Source organism: Gasterosteus aculeatus, chromosome 15 (genome assembly GCF_964276395.1).
Source record: "Gasterosteus aculeatus chromosome 15, fGasAcu3.hap1.1, whole genome shotgun sequence".
Lineage (NCBI taxonomy): Eukaryota > Metazoa > Chordata > Actinopteri > Perciformes > Gasterosteidae > Gasterosteus > Gasterosteus aculeatus.
Window position 1 is genome coordinate 12,190,319 of NC_135703.1, and position 22,499 is coordinate 12,212,817.

The window sequence follows — 22,499 nt, forward strand, 5'->3', positions numbered from 1 at the left end:
ACAATAACAATAATAACAACACAATGATTGGGGGGAAATCTGAAGCAGTTCCTGAGAAGAAAGAAGAGAAGAAAAGTTATTGACATGTTAATGTTGTTAGTGTGTTTTTTTGTAGAACAAAATGTTAGTGTGTATTTGTCTGGATCTAAATATTAATGATCAATGTGTACATCTAAATATTAATGTGTCTATTTGTGTCTAAATATTAGTGTGTCTATGTGTACATCTAAATATTAATGATCTATGTGTACATCAGTGGCTTAAAGCGTTTGCTTAGTTTCTACGTTCAAAGTCAAAACTGTTTTTCTTATATCGGCTGGAAACACCTGCCGAGCCCCCAAAGGTTCCTACCCTATATAGGCTGACCCGCCCATCAATCAGACGCTGCCATACATCATAAATCGGCTCTTACAGGTAGTGTGTCTATGTGTACATCTAAATATTAATGTGTCTATGTAAACATATCAATATTAATGTGTCTACGTGTACATCTCAATATTAATGTGTTTATGTGTACATCTCAATATTAATGATCTATGTGTACATCTCAATATTAATGTGTATATGTGTACATCTCAATATTAATGTGTTTATGTGTACATCTCAATATTAATGTGTATATGTGTACATCTCAATATTAATGTGTATATGTGTACATCTCAATATTAATGATCTATGTGTACATCTCAATATTAATGTGTCTATGTGTACATCTCAATATTAATGATCTATGTGTACATCTCAATATTAATGTGTCTATGTGTACATCTCAATATTAATGTGTATATGTGTACATCTCAATATTAATGATCTATGTGTACATCTCAATATAAATGTGTCTATGTGTACATCTCAATATTAATGATCTATGTGTACATCTCAATATTAATGTGTATATGTGTACATCTCAATATTAATGATCTTTGTGTATCTAAATGTTGATGTGTCTATGTGTACATCTCAATATTAATGTGTCTATGTGTACATCTCAATATTAATGATCTATGTGTAGATCTCAATATTAATGTGTATATGTGTACATCTCAATATTAATGATCTATGTGTACATCTCAATATTAATGTGTATATGTGTACATCTCAATATTAATGATCTTTGTGTATCTGAATGTTAATGTGTCTATGTGTACATCTCAATATTAATGATCTATGTGTACATCTCAATATTAATGTGTCTATGTGTACATCTCAATATTAATGATCTATGTGTACATCTCAATATTAATGTGTCTATGTGTACATCTCCATATTAATGTGTATATGTGTACATCTCAATATTAATGATCTATGTGTACATCTCAATATAAATGTGTCTATGTGTACATCTCAATATTAATGATCTATGTGTACATCTCAATATTAATGTGTATATGTGTACATCTCAATATTAATGATCTTTGTGTATCTAAATGTTAATGTGTCTATGTGTACATCTCAATATTAATGTGTCTATGTGTACATCTCAATATTAATGATCTATGTGTAGATCTCAATATTAATGTGTATATGTGTACATCTCAATATTAATGATCTTTGTGTATCTAAATGTTAATGTGTCTATGTGTACATCTCAATATTAATGTGTCTATGTGTACATCTCAAAATTAATGATCTTTGTGTATCTAAATGTTAATGTGTCTATGTGTACATCTCAACATTAATGATCTATGTGTACATCTAAATATTAATGATCTATGTGTACATCTCAATATTAATGTGTCTATGTGTACATCTCAATATTAATGTGTTTATGTGTACATCTCAATATTAATGATCTATGTGTACATCTCAATATTAATGTGTATATGTGTACATCTCAATATTAATGTGTTTATGTGTACATCTCAATATTAATGTGTATATGTGTACATCTCAATATTAATGATCTATGTGTACATCTCAATATTAATGTGTCTATGTGTACATCTCAATATTAATGATCTATGTGTACATCTCAATATTAATGATCTATGTGTACATCTCAATATTAATGTGTATATGTGTACATCTCAATATTAATGTGTTTATGTGTACATCTCAATATTAATGTGTATATGTGTACATCTCAATATTAATGATCTATGTGTACATCTCAATATTAATGTGTCTATGTGTACATCTCAATATTAATGATCTATGTGTACATCTCAATATTAATGTGTATATGTGTACATCTCAATATTAATGATCTTTGTGTATCTAAATGTTAATGTGTCTATGTGTACATCTCAATATTAATGTGTCTATGTGTACATCTCAATATTAATGATCTATGTGTACATCTCAATATTAATGTGTATATGTGTACATCTCAATATTAATGATCTATGTGTACATCTCAATATTAATGTGTATATGTGTACATCTCAATATTAATGATCTTTGTGTATCTAAATGTTAATGTGTCTATGTGTACATCTCAATATTAATGTGTCTATGTGTACATCTCAATATTAATGATCTTTGTGTATCTAAATGTTAATGTGTCTATGTGTACATCTCAACATTAATGATCTATGTGTACATCTAAATATTAATGATCTATGTGTACATCTCAATATTAATAATCTACGTGTACATATAAATATTAATGATCTTTGTGTATCTAAATGTTAATGTGTCTATGTGTGTCTAAATATTTATGATCTAAGGCCGGCTCCCAGCCGCCGTCCTCCTCTTCTTCATCAAATTCGCCTTCCATTTAACAACAGTCAACCAGTTCGTATGTATTTTACCCGGGCAGACAGCTATGTTCTGAAAGTTTATACTAACCTTTCAGAGAAAATGTTTGTGTCCACGAGCTTATGTTAGCCTCGCAGAATTAATTTATGCTGAAAGTTTATACTAACCTTTCAGAGAAAATGTTTGTGTCCACGAGCTTATGTTAGCCTCGCAGAATTAATTTATGCCGAAAGTTTATACTAACCTTCCGGAGTCAATGCGTCTGTGAGTTTATGTTAACCTCTCAGACTCAATTATTAGGTCTGTCTGCCCTCCTTAGAACATACTTCCAAAACGTATTTCTTAAAGTGCATTTCTCAACACATCTCATTTATCTATTTAATCACTCCTCTCTCTCCCCCTCCACACTCCCATGTATCCATGATGTATGTTAACGTGTGACAGGACTAAACTTGGCAAATAAGTGGACTTGTTTACAACAACACAAAGGCTACAGGACTCTCATTCATCCGTCATGAGACAACAGCGGCGCGTCAATGAGGGTTTCCGGAAAAAATGCCTCAGTGGCTTAAAGCGTTTGCTTAGTTTCTACGTTCAGAGTCAAAACTGTTTTTCTTATACCGGCTAGAAACACCTGCCGAGCCCCCAAAGGTTCCTACCCTATATAGGCTGACCCGCCCATCAATCAGATGCTGCCATACATCATAAATCGGCTCTTACAGGTAGTGTGTCTATGTGTAGATCTAAATATTAATGTTTCTATGCGTACATCTCAATATTAATGTGTATATGTGTACATCTAAATATTAATGTGTCTATGTGTACATCTCAATATTAATGATCTATGTGTACATCTCAATATTAATGTGTCTATGTGTACATCTCAATATTAATGATCTATGTGTACATCTCAATATTAATGTGTCTATGTGTACATCTCAATATTAATGATCTATGTGTACATCTCAATATTAATGTGTCTATGTGTACATCTCAATATTAATGATCTATGTGTACATCTAAATATTAATGATCTATGTGTACATCTCAATATTAATGATCTATGTGTACATCTAAATATTAATGATCTATGTGTACATCTCAATATTAATGTGTCTATGTGTACATCTCAATATTAATAATCTATGTGTACATATAAATATTAATGATCTTTGTGTATCTAAATGTTAATGTGTCTATGTGTGTCTAAATATTTATGATCTAAGGCCGGCTCCCAGCCGCCGTCCTCCTCTTCTTCATCAAATTCGCCTTCCATTTAACAACAGTCAACCAGTTCGTATGTATTTTACCCGGGCAGACAGCTATGTTCTGAAAGTTTATACTAACCTTTCAGAGAAAATGTTTGTGTCCACGAGCTTATGTTAGCCTCGCAGAATTAATTTATGCCGAAAGTTTATACTAACCTTCCGGAGTCAATGCGTCTGTGAGTTTATGTTAACCTCTCAGACTCAATTATTAGGTCTGTCTGCCCTCCTTAGAACATACTTCCAAAACGTATTTCTTAAAGTGCATTTCTCAACACATCTCATTTATCTATTTAATCACTCCTCTCTCTCCCCCTCCACACTCCCATGTATCCATGATGTATGTTAACGTGTGACAGGACTAAACTTGGCAAATAAGTGGACTTGTTTACAACAACACAAAGGCTACAGGACTCTCATTCATCCGTCATGAGACAACAGCGGCGCGTCAATGAGGGTTTCCGGAAAAAAATGCCTCAGTGGCTTAAAGCGTTTGCTTAGTTTCTACGTTCAAAGTCAAAACTGTTTTTCTTATACCGGCTAGAAACACCTGCCGAGCCCCCAAAGGTTCCTACCCTATATAGGCTGACCCGCCCATCAATCAGATGCTGCCATACATCATAAATCGGCTCTTACAGGTAGTGTGTCTATGTGTACATCTCAATATTAATGTGTCTATGTAAACATCTCAATATTAATGATCTATGTGTACATCTCAATATTAATGTGTCTATGTGTACATCTCAATATTAATGTGTATATGTAAACATCTCAATATTAATGTGTCTATGTGTACATCTCAATATTAATGTGTATATGTGTACATCTCAATATTAATGATCTATGTGTACATCTCAATATTAATGTGTCTATGTAAACATCTCAATATTAATGATCTATGTGTACATCTCAAAATTAATGTGTATATGTGTACATCTCAATATTAATGTGTCTATGTGTACATCTAAATATTAATGATCTATGTGTACATCTCAATATTAATGATCTATGTGTACATCTCAATATTAATGATCTATGTGTACATCTCAATATTAATGTGTATATGTGTACATCTCAATATTAATGTGTATATGTGTACATCTCAATATTAATGTGTCTATGTGTACATCTCAATATTAATGTGTCTATGTGTACATCTCAATATTAATGTGTATATGTATACATCTCAATATTAATGTGTATATGTGTACATCTCAATATTAATGATCTATGTGTACATCTCAATATTAATGATCTATGTGTACATGTCTCAACACATCTCATTTATCTATTTAATCACTCCTCTCTCTCCCCCTCCACACTCCCATGTATCCCATGATGTATGGTAAACGTGTGACAGGACTAAACTTGGCAAATAAGTGGACTTGTTTACAACAACACAAAGGCTACAGGACTCTCATTCATCCGTCATGAGACAACAGCGGCGCGTCAATGAGGGTTTCCGGAAAAAAATGCCTCAGTGGCTTAAAGCGTTTGCTTAGTTTCTACGTTCAAAGTCAAAACTGTTTTTCTTATACCGGCTAGAAACACCTGCCGAGCCCCCAAAGGTTCCTACCCTATATAGGCTGACCCGCCCATCAATCAGATGCTGCCATACATCATAAATCGGCTCTTACAGGTAGTGTGTCTATGTGTACATCTCAATATTAATGTGTCTATGTAAACATCTCAATATTAATGATCTATGTGTACATCTCAATATTAATGTGTCTATGTGTACATCTCAATATTAATGTGTATATGTAAACATCTCAATATTAATGTGTCTATGTGTACATCTCAATATTAATGTGTATATGTGTACATCTCAATATTAATGATCTATGTGTACATCTCAATATTAATGTGTCTATGTAAACATCTCAATATTAATGATCTATGTGTACATCTCAAAATTAATGTGTATATGTGTACATCTCAATATTAATGTGTCTATGTGTACATCTAAATATTAATGATCTATGTGTACATCTCAATATTAATGATCTATGTGTACATCTCAATATTAATGTGTATATGTGTACATCTCAATATTAATGTGTATATGTGTACATCTCAATATTAATGTGTCTATGTGTACATCTCAATATTAATGTGTCTATGTGTACATCTCAATATTAATGTGTATATGTATACATCTCAATATTAATGTGTATATGTGTACATCTCAATATTAATGATCTATGTGTACATCTCAATATTAATGATCTATGTGTACATGTCTCAACACATCTCATTTATCTATTTAATCACTCCTCTCTCTCCCCCTCCACACTCCCATGTATCCCATGATGTATGGTAAACGTGTGACAGGACTAAACTTGGCAAATAAGTGGACTTGTTTACAACAACACAAAGGCTACAGGACTCTCATTCATCCGTCATGAGTCAACAGCGGCGCGTCAATGAGGGTTTCCGGAAAAAAATGCCTCAGTGGCTTAAAGCGTTTGCTTAGTCTCTACGTTCAAAGTCAAAACTGTTTTTCTTATACCGGCTAGAAACACCTGCCGAGCCCCCAAAGGTTCCTACCCTATATAGGCTGACCCGCCCATCAATCAGACGCTGCCATACATCATAAATCGGCTCTTACAGGTAGTGTGTCTATGTATACATCTAAATATTAATGTGTATATGTGTACATCTCAATATTAATGTGTATATGTGTACATCTCAATATTAATGTGTATATGTGTACATCTCAATATTAATGATCTATGTGTACATCTAAATATTAATGATCTATGTGTACATCTCAATATTAATGATCTATGTGTACATCTCAATATTAATAATCTATGTGTACATATAAATATTAATGATCTTTGTGTATCTAAATGTTAATGTGTGTCTAAATATTTATGATCTAAGGCTGGCTCCCAGCCGCCGACCTCCTCTTCTTCATCAAATTCGCCTTCCATTTAACAACAGTCAACCAGTTCGTATGTATTTTACCCGGGCAGACAGCTATGTTCTGAAAGTTTATACTAACCTTTCAGAGAAAATGTTTGTGTCCACGAGCTTATGTTAGCCTCGCAGAATTAATTTATGCTGAAAGTTTATACTAACCTTTCAGAGAAAATGTTTGTTTCCACGAGCTTATGTTAGCCTCGCAGAATTAATTTATGCTGAAAGTTTATACTAACCTTCCGGAGTCAATGCGTCTGTGAGTTTATGTTAACCTCTCAGACTCAATTATTAGGTCTGTCTGCCCTCCTTAGAACATACTTCCAAAACTTATTTCTTAAAGTGCATTTCTCAACACATCTCATTTATCTATTTAATCACTCCTCTCTCTCCCCCTCCACACTCCCATGTATCCATGATGTATGTTAACGTGTGACAGGACTAAACTTGGCAAATAAGTGGACTTGTTTACAACAACACAAAGGCTACAGGACTCTCATTCATCCGTCATGAGACAACAGCGGCGCGTCAATGAGGGTTTCCGGAAAAAATGCCTCAGTGGCTTAAAGCGTTTGCTTAGTTTCTACGTTCAAAGTCAAAACTGTTTTTCTTATACCGGCTAGAAACACCTGCCGAGCCCCCAAAGGTTCCTACCCTATATAGGCTGACCCGCCCATCAATCAGATGCTGCCATACATCATAAATCGGCTCTTACAGGTAGTGTGTCTATGTGTACATCTCAATATTAATGTGTCTATGTAAACATCTCAATATTAATGATCTATGTGTACATCTCAAAATTAATGTGTCTATGTGTACATCTCAATATTAATGTGTCTATGTGTACATCTCGATATTAATGTGTCTATGTGTACATCTAAATATTAATGTGTCTATGTGTACATCTCAATATTAATGTGTCTATGTGTACATCTCAATATTAATGTGTCTATGTGTACATCTCAATATTAATGTGTCTATGTGTACATCTCAATATTAATGATCTATGTGTACATCTCAAAATTAATGTGTATATGTGTACATCTCAATATTAATGATCTATGTGTACATCTCAATATTAATGATCTATGTGTACATCTCAATATTAATGTGTCTATGTGTACATCTCAATATTAATGATCTATGTGTACATCTCAATATTAATGATCTATGTGTACATCTCAATATTAATGATCTATGTGTACATCTCAATATTAATGTGTCTATGTGTACATCTCAATATTAATGTGTCTATGTGTACATCTCAATATTAATGATCTTTGTGTATCTAAATGTTAATGTGTCTATGTGTGTCTAAATATTTATGATCTAAGGCCGGCTCCCAGCCGCCGACCTCCTCTTCTTCATCAAATTCGCCTTCCATTTAACAACAGTCAACCAGTTCGTATGTATTTTACCCGGGCAGACAGCTATGTTCTGAAAGTTTATACTAACCTTTCAGAGAAAATGTTTGTGTCCACGAGCTTATGTTAGCCTCGCAGAATTAATTTATGCCGAAAGTTTATACTAACCTTTCAGAGAAAATGTTTGTGTCCACGAGCTTATGTTAGCCTCGCAGAATTAATTTATGCCGAAAGTTTATGTTAACCTTCCGGAGTCAATGCGTCTGTGAGTTTATGTTAACCTCTCAGACTCAATTATTAGGTCTGTCTGCCCTCCTTAGAACATACTTCCAAAACGTATTTCTTAAAGTGCATTTCTCAACACATCTCATTTATCTATTTAATCACTCCTCTCTCTCCCCCTCCACACTCCCATGTATCCATGATGTATGTTAACGTGTGACAGGACTAAACTTGGCAAATAAGTGGACTTGTTTACAACAACACAAAGGCTACAGGACTCTCATTCATCCGTCATGAGACAACAGCGGCGCGTCAATGAGGGTTTCCGGAAAAAATGCCTCAGTGGCTTAAAGCGTTTGCTTAGTTTCTACGTTCAAAGTCAAAACTGTTTTTCTTATACCGGCTAGAAACACCTGCCGAGCCCCCAAAGGTTCCTACCCTATATAGGCTGACCCGCCCATCAATCAGATGCTGCCATACATCATAAATCGGCTCTTACAGGTAGTGTGTCTATGTGTACATCTCAATATTAATGTGTCTATGTAAACATCTCAATATTAATGATCTATGTGTACATCTCAAAATTAATGTGTATATGTGTACATCTCAATATTAATGATCTATGTGTACATCTCAATATTAATGTGTATATGTGTACATCTCAATATTAATGATCTATGTGTACATCTCAATAATAATGATCTATGTGTACATCTCAATATTAATGTGTCTATGTGTACATCTCAATATTAATGATCTATGTATACATCTAAATATTAATGATCTACGTGTACATCTCAATATTAGTTTTTCTCTGAGTACGTGTGTGTGTGTGTTGTCCGCTTATCTGAGTCATGCGTAGATCTGGAGCTGCTCCTGAGGGGGCGACTCTCAGCACGTCCTGATGGCGTCCTTATGGCGTCCTGATGGCGTCCTTATGGCGTGACATCCTCATGGCGTCCTGATGGCATCCTGATGGCGTCCTTATGGCGTCCTGATGGCGTCCTTATGGCGTGACGTCCTCATGGCGTCCTGATGGCATCCTGATGGCGTCCTGATGGCGTCCTGTTGGTCTGTAGAGACAAGAAGAGACGTGAGGAGGATCATCAGGATATGAGACAACATTCATAGATCCAATTATTTTAATTTGATACACTTTTGTTTAGTTATTTCATGTTTGTTTGTGTGTGTAAGTGTACATTATATATTTGTGGTTGTTAAGGTATATTTCTGTGTATGCTTTTCATGTTTAGTGCGTCTCTGTGCAAACCAACACTGTAAGTGTGTTATATGTACTGTTATGTGTGTGAGTGTCTCTGTGTAAGTACTTTTAAACGTTAGTGTCTCTGTGTAAGTACTTTTATACGCTAGTGTCTCTGTGTAAATACCTTTATACGCTAGTGTCTCTGTGTACATGTACATGATAACAGCAGGAATCAGAGGTTTATCTGGAGGTACTAACTCTACGTCACAGCTTCCGTTACCCGATAGTACAAACACATGATTCACAGCAGTACGGCTGCAGTCTGTCTGGATTCCTCACTTACCTCGAGCTCTGTTGAGTGCAGCAGAACGCGTCTTCATCTCCTCTTCAGACTCCTGAGGCGTCACGATCGCTTTCTGCAGGTTTCTGTCCGGAAAACTTCAGTGTGTGTAGATGTGAAGTTTGAAACTAACTGACTAAATGTGCCTCAGACTGTGTTTCTAATGCTGTGGTGAATGGAGCATAGAACACGGAACATGGAGCATAGAACACAGAACATGGAGCATGGAACATGGAGCATGGAACATGGAACACGGAACATGGAACACGGAACATGGAGAAATCCTGATGTCACCTGTCTATGTTTACAGTGAAGCTATCTAGAATATAGAAATGAGCCTTTAAAGTAAACGTGTGTGTGGACGGTGTATTTGTATTGATGGAGCTCATCCACTTCACATGGTGCATAAAACACTTTGCTGTACCGTTTCTTTTTCTATGACCCGTTCATCTTGATCTTGAAAGCAAAGGCTTTAAAGAATCAATAAAGAACGATTTTGGATTTTTGTCCCAATAAAAACCACGAAATTCGGCTCAGGCCGCCAAGGCGAAGAAATAACAGTCAAGTTGGAAATGTTTAAACTCTTGAATCCAGATTTTTAAACATCCCTTTCAAGCCCTCTTGTCTCGACGGTTCGAACAGTACGGTCGACGGGGGGAGGGGTGCGCCAATGTCGGTACCCCCCCCCCCCCCCCCGTCGGGCGGAAGTGTCCCGCGGGCCGGAGTCTGAGACCCATGGCCTAAACAGTGTCTGAACCAATACATAACAACAATTGAATAAAGTGTTTTTCTAACTGAAAGTCAAATTTTTCTCTTCATGAACAATATAACCATTTGAGCAATGAACCTAAATATAGATAAATAAAAATCACTTTTTTTATTTTTTACAACTTTTTAACTACAAACTATGAACAATTTATGAACTGTTCAAAGTTCACAGATTACAGCGTTTCCCCTCTGTAACAGCCGGAAGTGTAGTTAATTGGAATTTGGGGAATATTAATCATTCAATTTTAGATGCATGCTCATTGAAACTAAAGATGTAACATATATGGAAAAGCATTTACGTTAGATTGACGCTCCTTGTTTGTCTCAAAGTGTTGACGTGCAGCACAGAAGAACTCCGGTACGGTAGTTACCGGCCGCGTGGGCACCAATATGGCGCCGGTTCCCAATACCCAACCCTACATGAGAGTGGTTAAATCGACAGTTCCTAATTAAAGGTTTGGAATAGCTCAAATTCAACGAACAATATCTATTTATCTCTCATTCATTACACTGTAAAAAGAGTATTTCAGTAGAAGTTGATAGGAGTCTAAATCAGATATCTGCTATAGTGATGGCAATGCACTTTTGCGGTTTAAATCAATTTGAAATTATAATTCTTTCCCTTAACCTGCTATTCTCCTTTTAGTAAAACCGCGTCAATTGGGTTTCACTTAGTGTGTGAGTCTGACGTCGCGACATCCTCATCTTTCCAGATTTTTCCTCAGCGTTTAAGCATTTTCTTTCATTAACGTTACATGATTTGGATGGATTTTGTGTGTACAAAGATTTTAATATGTTGGATATAGAATAGTCCACCTGAATTGGTTACATTTGGTTCTATTAGCTAATTTAAGTGACTAAGTATTTTACATTAACTGACTGAACCGAGCCAGCTTTCGTCATGCTAATGTTAGCGAGAATTAATGAACATGTATTGATTAATTTACCTCGTTTCGTGAAACAATTGTTTGAATCCGACGATGTGTTAAACTTCTAAGAGCATAAATAGCCTTGAGATACCTTTACTGGCAAGTATGTCAACGTTAGCTTACATTTCTGTAATGTTGGTGTCCAGTTAGCATGTCTAATGTTAGCATACCGAAGATTTTGGCGGGCGGGACTGCCATGGTTAAATGTTCTAACTCAAAGTGGTGTAACGTTAGCTGCTTATTAGCAATTTTGCGGATGCTTACATTACCTACAAGGTTTGCCCGGTCTCACTTTCTGGATTACACCACAACCCCAAGGTAATGTGGTTTATGTTAACGTTACGTAAAATTGGGTCTTAGCTGCCTCAGAAAGCTCGCATTTACTGGCGCCACCTGCACGTTTTCCTTTGTAACTACCTGCCCTCTCGTACAGCACAGAGGCACATTAGCGCAACTACACTGAGCTGGGTGAGGCTACATTAGCTTGTTACCAAGCTAATTATACGACTTGCAACCAGGTCTCTGTTAAGACTACCCAGTGAGCACAAGACGTAATTTCAACGTTGAAATATGGTTGAAATCGGGTTGAAATGAGGTCTGAACGTCTAAGACCTCATTTCAACGTCTTTTCAACCGGCTAAAAATGGGATAAAACATCAACGTGCCAGAAAACATCAATTTGTTGACAAATGTGTCATGATGTAACGTAAGGTTGAAAGATAGACGATATTAACGTTAAGATTTTCATAATAATTAATGAACTGGTCGGCGAAATTTGGTCTACGCGAAGACGTAATTTCAACGTATTTAATATTTCACTTAAAACGTTATAAATATGAAACTACGGACTGCCTGCTGTTAATAAGATGCGTTTAATACATAATAATGCGGGCAGGTTCAAACATTACTTGTAAACACGTAACTCCGCTGACATCTGTAACGCGCATGCGCGAGTTCTTAGACGCCTGCAGAGCTCCGAGCGGACGCAGCACGAAGCGAAGTTACGGCAGCAGAGCGACATGAACGGGCTGATAGAACCACGACTACCGGCTCCACTACTCTGTAAGTACGCGAGTGTTTGGATGAAGCACACCTGGAACTATAACCGGGTGTTTTACTTGTGCTGCCCACCCGATACGGGAAAGACGGCCCTTTTTGTTAAGCTAGTTAGCGTTAGCGCAGGTAGTTTGCTAGTTAGCATGCTAGCGTGCAGCATGATGACCTGGACCAAAAGTAAACATCCCAGAATATTTTTCGTGTGTTTGGTGTTACTAATGCGTTAGGTTGTTGCTGTACCCATAAATGGTATTGCATTTCACATTGAAAATACGTTTTTAAAGCAATGGGGGCTAAATACAGATTGCAAGGGTGAAGGGCTGAATTCAACAAGTTGTGGTCTGTAAACAAGAGGGACAACACATTGTAAGTTACTGCTGCTTAAAGCATGATACTGTGTAATATACCTGGACATGTTACTCCAGAAATACCATAAGTTGCAGATGAATTGTTATCTTGTTGATAATGTAATAAGTGAACAATCTATAAATTAGGGTTCTAACACACCTGCTGCTGTTATTATTACTAGTTTATTACTGTCATCATAAACCCAAATGACCAACTTTGCCTTTGTGCTTTCCCACCTCACAGGTTTCTGCGGGTGGTGGTTGCATCTGATGGAGGTTACGTCTGATGATGGTTGTCCCTGCACTGGTCCTGCCTTACCCCTGGCTTAGTAATCCACAATATTAGAATCATTTCTGTCGTAGGAATTGGATGTACTGTACATCTTTAAATTGTTCATACTCTACACACCTACTGCCTTGCTGTTTTCTCCTCAGGTTTGTCCCGGTTGAAGGTTTTTTACATTTTGGGGGTTTTGGGACAGGATGTTGCATGTTTACAGATTGCAAAGCTGAACAAAATAAAATGATTTGAATTGAATAAACACGTTGACCAGAGAAATCTGCAATTGAGGGCTGTTCTCTGCACTCTGACTCCCTTTACACAAAGAATCATCAAGTGAGGATGAGGGAGATGCAGCTGATTTCAGGTATACTATCCCAACTCAAGTGACTCACAGCCACATCTTGTTACAGAATCTAAAAATGAAGTTCAAATGATTCAGAAAAATGGTCTACAAACACAGAATTGTTGTTGTTGAACACAGAAATGTTGTTTCTGCACTTTTAAATCCATAGTTTATTTCCCTGAAATATATATTTTATTTTTGTATTGTTTTTAATTAGGAAAAGTGTTATATGTATAGTGTTATATTTATAATAAATGCAAATTAATAGAATAATGTGTTTGTCCTTGTTAAGGGCTGTTAACATGACAACTGTGACTAAGTATGTAACTTGTACGTTTCCAGCGAGCAATTTATCCGTTGAAACAACGTTTAAAAGACGTCTATGGCCGGACGTTGAAAAGACGTTGCAAATTGGTTCAAAAGTGAAAGTTGTTTCAACGTCTATTCGTAGACGTTGAAAAGACGTTTACGTTTAGACCACATTTCAACCAGCGAGCATTTCAACGTTGAAAAGACGTTTAAAAGACGTCTATGCCCGACGTTGAAGAGACGTTGCAAAATGGTTTAAAAGTGAAAGTTGTTTCAACGTCTATTCGTAGACGTTGAAAAGACGTTCACGTATAGACCCGTTTTCAACGTGATTTATAATATCGGTGGTAAACTTACAAATGTGGACGTAGTTTCTTTTTAAACATCTAAAATAATGATATAGCACACAAGAGAGGACGAAATATTACCGTATAAAAAAATCACGTTGAAATGTGGTCTAAACATAGACGTCTTTTCAACGTCTACGAATAGACGTTGAAACAACTTTCACTTTTAAACCATTTTGCAACGTCTTTTCAACGTCGGGCATAGACGTCTTTTAAACGTCTTTTCAACCAAAAAATGCTCACTGGGTAACGTTACATCAGCCGGTGTGTGCGTGTTTGATGCGGTAGTTCATACATTTGTCAGCAGTGCGGGGTCCGATTCTTGGACTAAATCAGGTCGGTGGTGGTGGTATATGCGTGAATATAAAACCAACATCTATGAGAACTTCAAAAGCCATAAATATAGAAAACACTCTGGTGCAGGGAATATCTTCAAGCTTAAGGGGAATTTTTCTCACATGTTGAACTTTACTAACTCTCTTCTCAGATTGCTATGGCTGGTTCGACACCTGCAAGACTCAAGGTGATTTTGGGAGAGAGCAACATAGAGAAACTGACGCTTCCAAATGGCCTACCAGAATCCCTAGATGATCTTCAAAGCAAGATCAAGACTACCTTTGGGTTAAAGGGCAACCTACGACTCCAATAGATGGACCAAGACTTTGGCAATGACTTCTTCAAATCTCAATTCTACAACTGACTTTCAGGATTTGGGAACAATTAATGTGATCCAGGATACAAATCCACCTTTGATCAGTGCCACTGAGACCACATCCTGTAGTTCCCCTTCAATTGAGTCTGACGGTGTTTCCCATTCATCAAATGACACAATAATGCTCTCATCCCCCGAGTCTGTGTCATCTCAAACAAGTGGCCACAGGAGTTTCCAATTCCAAAATTTTCATATACCAATACAAGGCCTACCCAGAAGATGCACATTTCTGCACCCTTGTTTAAAAGAACCTGGCTCATTCAATGGCTACTATGGTTCGAAACAGCGACTGAAGTATAAGATGGGAAACTACAGGACTCAGCTCAAATTGCAGGGATGTCCGGAGCTGTCGGTTAACTCCCTGAAATCAAAGGCTCCTACAGATGGTTTCCCTGCTAAAAAAGTAAAGAAGCCAAAAAGTGCTGAAGCCAACTTCTTCCCATCATTGCCTACTGGTGAGATTCTGGAAAGCCAGGAAAAAGAGAGACTCGAACTTCTCACAGAGATCGTGATAAGAAGAAATGAAAGTGTCGTCGCAGAGAAAATGGCTTACACGTTTGCCTACAGAAGACAGTATTTTACGTTTGGGTTAAGAAAATATTTGAGTTGGAAAAACTGTAAACTTTAGGCTGACTTGTTTTAATTTTGAGTTAAAGTGATGCAAAATATTGATTTGAAACACATCAAATTATTACATACATCTGACTAAAATCAATTGTGTTATTAAAACTTGTTAACTTCATTTGGAAAAACTTATGAAGAGAGAGATGCAGACACACAGGCAGAGAATTTAATGACAGTTTTACAAATTAGACACGGTCACTAGTTTACTAGTTTTGTTTAATATTGAGTTTTAAGTTGAGTTACATGACAGTCTGATGAGGGATGTTGTGGTACACTATTAGTGTAATGCTGCTTATGCTAAAACAGTACAAAAAATGTGTGTGTGTGTTGTCAGCTTTTGATTATTATGCACAACATCGTTTATCTCATTTACAAAATTTGCAGCACCATCCGCAGGCTTCTGTGTAATTCCACAGGCTTCTTGTAATTTGACTTTGGGCTATACAAAATAAAATGAATTGGATTGAATTGAATGCTAAGAAAAGAGAGACCCCAAAAGCAGAAGGACAAACTAAATATCCTGTGTTTTTTTATTTGTTTATTTTATTATTAATATTTTTACGTAATTTTGGCGATGGGTGCCCTTTTGTTTTTGTTTGAGCAGCTGCCTCCCAAAATGTCTGTGCACGTGCCCGGTGTCCTCTAGAGGGCAACCAAGTATCACACAAGTCCAACAAGTCGAGGGCAACACGGTCCGAAGTGTGGTGCTGTCGATCAGGAGTTTCATGTTTGGTGTTCAGGGAGTCGGAGATTTCTGGTGTTTGGCTGGTCGGTGCCATTTTGCCTGCATCTTCTGTTTCCATGGTGAGAGTCTGGAAGACATGAAGCAACAGCTCCGTTACTTTCCCTTAATACCCTCGTATTTCAACAAATACATCAGATTCGTCCTCTTGATAAAATGTCTGCAGATGGAATATTATATTATTGAGTCCTTTTGCTAATGTTCCAGTTTAACAAACATCCGTATTCATTGATTTCAACACTGATCATCATCTGGTTTTTAGGGGCTGCAGATCTTCCAAAGCAGCATGTACGTGATTGGATATTTATTCATATTAAGTGTTAACATCATAGAGACTTCTTGATCACTGACCCCTGATGCAGTAGTAGTTTAAAAAAATCCAGGGCGTTGCTTCATGGTCTTCAGGGTATAAGGTGGGTAAGATTGAGGCAATGGCTAAGATGCATTTCCTTATTTCAGAGGCTATTGTGTTATATCTTTTTTTGTGTTTTTCTTTTATTAAGTAAAAAAATGAAGTATTACTGTCGACGGGTGTTGTAAATTGCGTTTTCTTGTGCATAATTGTATGTTATAATTATAATGCTGCTGTGATGTCCATATCAAAACAAAATAAATATATATATTTCATCACACGTTGCGTTTCCAATTGGAGACAGGTCTGATCACTGTTCACTTTATCATTTGGCAATTATGTAAAAAAATATATATACTTTTTGTTGTTGCAAACTTAGAGTAAACCAGTTTGATTATTGTATCTCATTTCTCGCTTTATTTCAATAACTAGAACAAGTGAGAATATAATTGATTTCCTTAAACTGGTCTGAAATAGAATTCCTAAAATTCCCAAATCTTACGAGGGACATGATTGTCTCTTCTGTTTGTGTGACGTATTGTTTCAAGTGCCATTCCTCTTAAAGTCTATACTCTCCTCCTGATGTCCCACTTCCTCCTATTTTGTAACTCCTTCATTGACAATCTCGTTGGTACACACTAAGTTTTGTGTCTTAAAGCGCCGGATGAGCAAACCTGACTTGTTTTGGACACACTTTCCCTAAGCAGCACACACAGCTGCTACATGATCAAGCAGCCTCGCAAGACCCCAGTTTACGGAAAGAGAAAGACGTGGCTGCCAAGTAATTATCCCCCTGTTGCCCCTCTCCAAAATGCTAATGTAGTATTTACAGGACCGGGAGACGGAGAGGACACCAGCGGCAGGTGCAGCTGCTGGAGCATCCTGCTACACTGAGCTTATACATGACTGCTGTGAGGAGTCAACACAGGGGTCATTGTGAGTGTTTATTTGATGGATAACCAGTCAGACTGAGATCAGATAAAGTCCCGGGCTTTAGGCTTTAATTTGAACCTTTAGTGTTTACAGCTGGATAACAATGTGAAAATAGAGGACACTCTGGGGACGTTGTGCATATAAGGACACTGACTTGGATGGTAATTTTTGACTTAAGCTACCCAGATCTGTTAAATGTTGTTTAACTTTCAGGTAAACGATTATATTTACACATCATTTTTGTGGGATTGTCTTGTCAAAGAACGAGTATATTATTTTTCAAAAGGAATTTAAAATCAAAAGGAATAAAAGGGTGCTATGTTCCTTCGTTTTGATCTGACTAAATCTACTAAATCTAGCTGTCAGCCTGCAGGCCGCAAGAACAGTTTTCAGTCTAGACATTTCATTATGGACAAACAGCTTAGAAATAACACAATTGTGAGTCTCTGCATATTGTTTTGAAGAAATAGAATATACTTTCTTTTTAATCATATTACACAGATACATTTCTACAGTTCTTTCTACCCACATTCAGACATAACAACACTTGGAATCTCCAAATGCAAATACTCTTTTAAAAGTTAAACTTCCAAGCATCTTTCTCTTTGTGCTCCACTTCCCAAAGTGAGCCGTGAGGTTCAAAAGGATGCACTTAGGTTCATACACGTTTTGAAATCAAATTTTAAGATGAATGTTCACTCTTCAGCAGATTGATGTGAGAAAAGTTTTACATTTAGCACAAACATAATTCTGCACTGTGAACTACAAGCATCCAACTGAATTAAGAAGATTTTTTTAATGAAGGTAGATTTGAATTTCTCTATTTTTATGAATGGAGCAAATCAGTGTTGAACTGCAAGCTGCACCGTCTGCAGAATATTTATTAAAAGCCCAAAACTCTAAAAATTGCTTAATCCAGAACCATGTGACTACAAATCTCCATTTGGCTGAAAAGGGGATTGCGAATGGGGAGATGAACGACAGAGTAAATATTTGGCAGTGGAGAGCTCTTGGGAGCAGCAGAGGACCCTCTCTGGTTGAAGCCCGTTGGTGTTAAATGGATTAAGTGGCTGCTGGGTCATTGTGGACAGAGAAATTCCCGCACTTTGGACCAGACTTCTCTTTGCCTCTGCGTGTTTTCGCTCTCCAATCGAGTGCCTTCTGTAAACTGTCCACTCCAGCGGCAAAGCGGCGCTACTGTAATCCGCTGCTGTTTGTCAACCGCTGGGAGTGTGGTGCAAACAGACATGAAGGGGGGTCTGCGAGTGATGCCCCATCTAAAGGTTGCTCAATAGGGTTTGTTTCTGCAACTTGTGCGTAAAAGATTAAGATAAATGTCCAGGTCACTGACTTTGTCTAACTCTAAAATCTAACAGGAATCTAATACGCCCTGAATCAAAGATGTGATATTGCTTCCTACTACAGACTTGGCAGCAGTAGACGCGCAGCAGTCGATAGCATCCCAGATCCCATTCAGCTCCATTCAAAACCATGACAACACGGAACAAGCTCGGATTTATCCCGCGAAGTTAAAGGACATTGTGCCGGGGCGTCAATCAGGCATTATTGCGGCACTGAACAAATGCAAAATCTTGACTGGAACAAATGCTTCCAACGGGTCTCGGACGCGGGGCAACATTTCCCCCCTTTGTTCCCCTCCTCTGGTTGGCATGTATTTGTGTTCCCTCTCGTCCGACCACCCAGGACGACTTGGGGAGGCATGTCCACCGCCGCGAGTCTCCTCCTCGGCCTAACGCGCCCCGCTGAAGTGGTTGAGGGCCGATATCAATATCAAATACCGGGGGTGGGGGGGGGCACATAATGCTGGATTCACGTTTTGCATTTAATGCGTTTTATATGTGTGGAGCGACAAAAGGAGACAAGATATCAGCCTGTCTGCGTCCCACTGGGCGGAGAACCAGTTTATTATGCCGAACTTTGAATTCTGAAGCCGTCCAACGCACGAGAAGGCACATATATTAATTCATCTGCGCGTTAAGCATGAAGAATTACCAATCACCTGACGTGATTACCGATTAATGCAACATTTTCACTGTCCCAATTTGTCTGAAGCTGTCAGCATGTTTGGAGGTTTGTCCGTAACACTTTAAAAAGCAGGCTACTTTTCTACTTTAAACTTCCCTCCTGAACACGCGCTTTGTTTTATCACACCTTAGTGCAGAGGCCTTCACTTATTGGTACACAGAAGAAGTTGGTTGTAGCTGTTGACAACCACATGCATTTAACACATTCAATCATAAATCATCCCGGGAGAAATCCATCCATAAACGTCAAACCTCCTCAGGGCAGCAATTAATACGCCTCTAATGGAGGTATTAGTTAAACCAACTCGCGGGCATCTCGCTAATTGCTCACTTTGTATGCAAATGCCGGACACGTTGTTTGGGCGAGAACAAGGGGGAGGAGGGGAGAGGGGGGGGGGGTTCATGATGGGACGGGCTCCGTTGTCAGTTGCCACCCAAGACGTGATTCAGCTCCAACAATTCCCATTATCTGTTTCCCAGTTTGACGATACGGGACGAATCTGTAATGATGACGAGTGTTTCCTTCGATCATTGTTGAAGTTTTTTTCTTCTCCTTCTTCTTCTTCTGCGGCACCTACCGTCATTGGGTGACGGGACCCCGGCCATTCAGGTACTCGTCGGTGGGAGGGGTCTTTATAAACGGCAGCCTTGTGTTTGCGCCTTTTGGAGTGCTGTTTGTGTAAACACTGAGCCCAGTGCACACATTGGGTTCCGAGTCGGTGTTTGGACTGCGCGTAAAGTGAAGAGGATCCGTTGCTTTTTTTTATTCTTCTCCTCCTCCTTCTCCTCACCTTGGATAAATCTATCCTAATTCTAACGCAAAACAAACCTAGGACTGCACACTGGGACGCGATGGCCACCCCGACCAAGTTCAGTTTTTCCGTCAGGAGCATCCTGGATCTGCCAGAGCAGGATGCGGAGGCGGCGGCGCGATCCTCCCCGCTTTACTCCACCTGCTCCTCCAGCTCGCCGTACAACTCCTGGATGGACTGCGACCGGAGTCCTTGCATATGTGAGTGCATATCAAGCATCTATCCATACCTAAAAATATATATATATATATATATATATATATATATATATATATATATATATATATATATATATATATATATATATATATATATATATATATTTTACATTGCAGCTTCTTTTAAAAATCATAAGGACATTTTGACCATATGAAAAGGCTGCTATGGGGCTTTGCAGTCTCTTAAGTGTATATTGCTTAAATTTAAAAGCAGATAGATGGATTTATGGGTGGATATACATTTTTATTTATTCATTTATTTTGCAGGGACAATGCGCACTACAGTTGTACTGTAAGTGAACCAGAGTTAGGGCTAATTTCCACCTGCTGTCCCGTAGCACGATAGATCGATGGATGGAGATCTCCAGACTGGAGGATAGCAGGCGTATTATCACACATTGTTTTAAATGATACAGTGGTCTAACCAGCTTTATTTATCCCTGCAGCTTCTGACGAAGGGAGTCTCGATGCCTCTCCTGACTCGACCAAGCCGGATGATTCGTCCCTGGACTCAGAGCCCGACAAGAGCAAGAAGAGTAAGAAGCGCCGGGTTCTGTTCTCCAAGACCCAGACCCTGGAGCTGGAGAGACGCTTCCGCCAGCAGCGCTACCTGTCCGGCCCGGAGAGGGAGCAGCTGGCCCGGATCCTGAGTCTGACCCCGACCCAGGTTAAGATCTGGTTCCAGAACCACCGCTACAAGATGAAGAGAGGCCGGGCAGAGGGATTGCTGCACGACTTGGAGATACCGCAGCCTCCGGTGCTGCGCCGGGTCGTTGTTCCGATCCTAGTCCGGGACGGTAAACCTTTTCACGCCTGCTTGCTTGACACGGAGAAAGCTGGCTGCTTGCCTTCTTCTCAAGCGATACACTTCCCCTTGGCCTACCCGTCTCTTCAGCATCCGTCCACCGTAGCGCTTCCTCCAAGGTACCACCAGCACTTTCCCACCGCGGCGGCCTCCAGATACGCGTGGAGAGACTTTTGGAGCGACTCCGTCCACTTTAGTTCTTTCAAGTGAACTCATTTTAGTGCACAAACTCATTTAGAATTGCATCAAATGTTTTCTGAATGTTTTGCCAATTTTCGAGCAACTTACATTTTTTTTTAGTTTTCACTGTAAAACGAAGGATATTTTGCACATTTTATTTTGATAATTTACTATTGTTACAAATGCTGGTAATGTTTTTCTCAGATTCGGGCTTATTGGTGTAGCCGGTAGGTTTTTAATTATACAATGTGAAGTATTTGTAATAGAAAATGTTGAAACACAATAAATGTACGTGATAGGCTTTAGGCAAGAAGCCTGAATGTTTGAAGGAAACATTTTTGTTGTCTTCGAGGGAACTTTGTTTAAAGTTTTTAACTGTTAAAACTTTCTTTTTGTAAACGAAATTATTAATAAAAAGTTTCTCATATTTTGAATGATACTTTTAACTTTGTAACGTGCTTATTTTTAAGTATGGCCCCTCCACAATGTTACATGCATCAATTCCTGAAAGCAAACAAAGAAATATATATATATCAATCTAGTTCTTCATTTAGTTAAGTTTATTTAATATTTACTTCTTTTAAGTAAGGCTCTGTTTAGTGATTTTCCGGTTCATAACATATTTTGATTGTTGAATGTAAAATAAGAGGTCATGACATAAGCTTGGAGGCCTT

General features: G+C 37.9%; 1 protein-coding gene and 1 long non-coding RNA gene across 2 annotated transcripts; both read left to right on the forward strand.

The window, feature by feature from the left end:
• The first annotated feature begins 11,785 nt into the window (after window positions 1-11,785).
• Window positions 11,786-14,016, forward strand: LOC144388420 (uncharacterized). The gene is made up of 2 exons (XR_013452789.1): window positions 11,786-12,779; window positions 13,365-14,016. It is a non-coding gene; the product is annotated as an uncharacterized LOC144388420 (long non-coding RNA).
• A 6,375-nt stretch (window positions 14,017-20,391) lies between these two features.
• Window positions 20,392-22,264, forward strand: nkx2.9 (NK2 transcription factor related, locus 9 (Drosophila)). Its single transcript, XM_040198713.2, has 2 exons — window positions 20,392-20,822; window positions 21,287-22,264. The coding sequence occupies exons 1-2, from the start codon at window positions 20,663-20,665 to the stop codon at window positions 21,853-21,855; spliced, it is 729 nt and encodes a 242-aa protein (XP_040054647.1). The 5' UTR covers window positions 20,392-20,662; the 3' UTR covers window positions 21,856-22,264.
• Window positions 22,265-22,499: the final 235 nt, after the last annotated feature.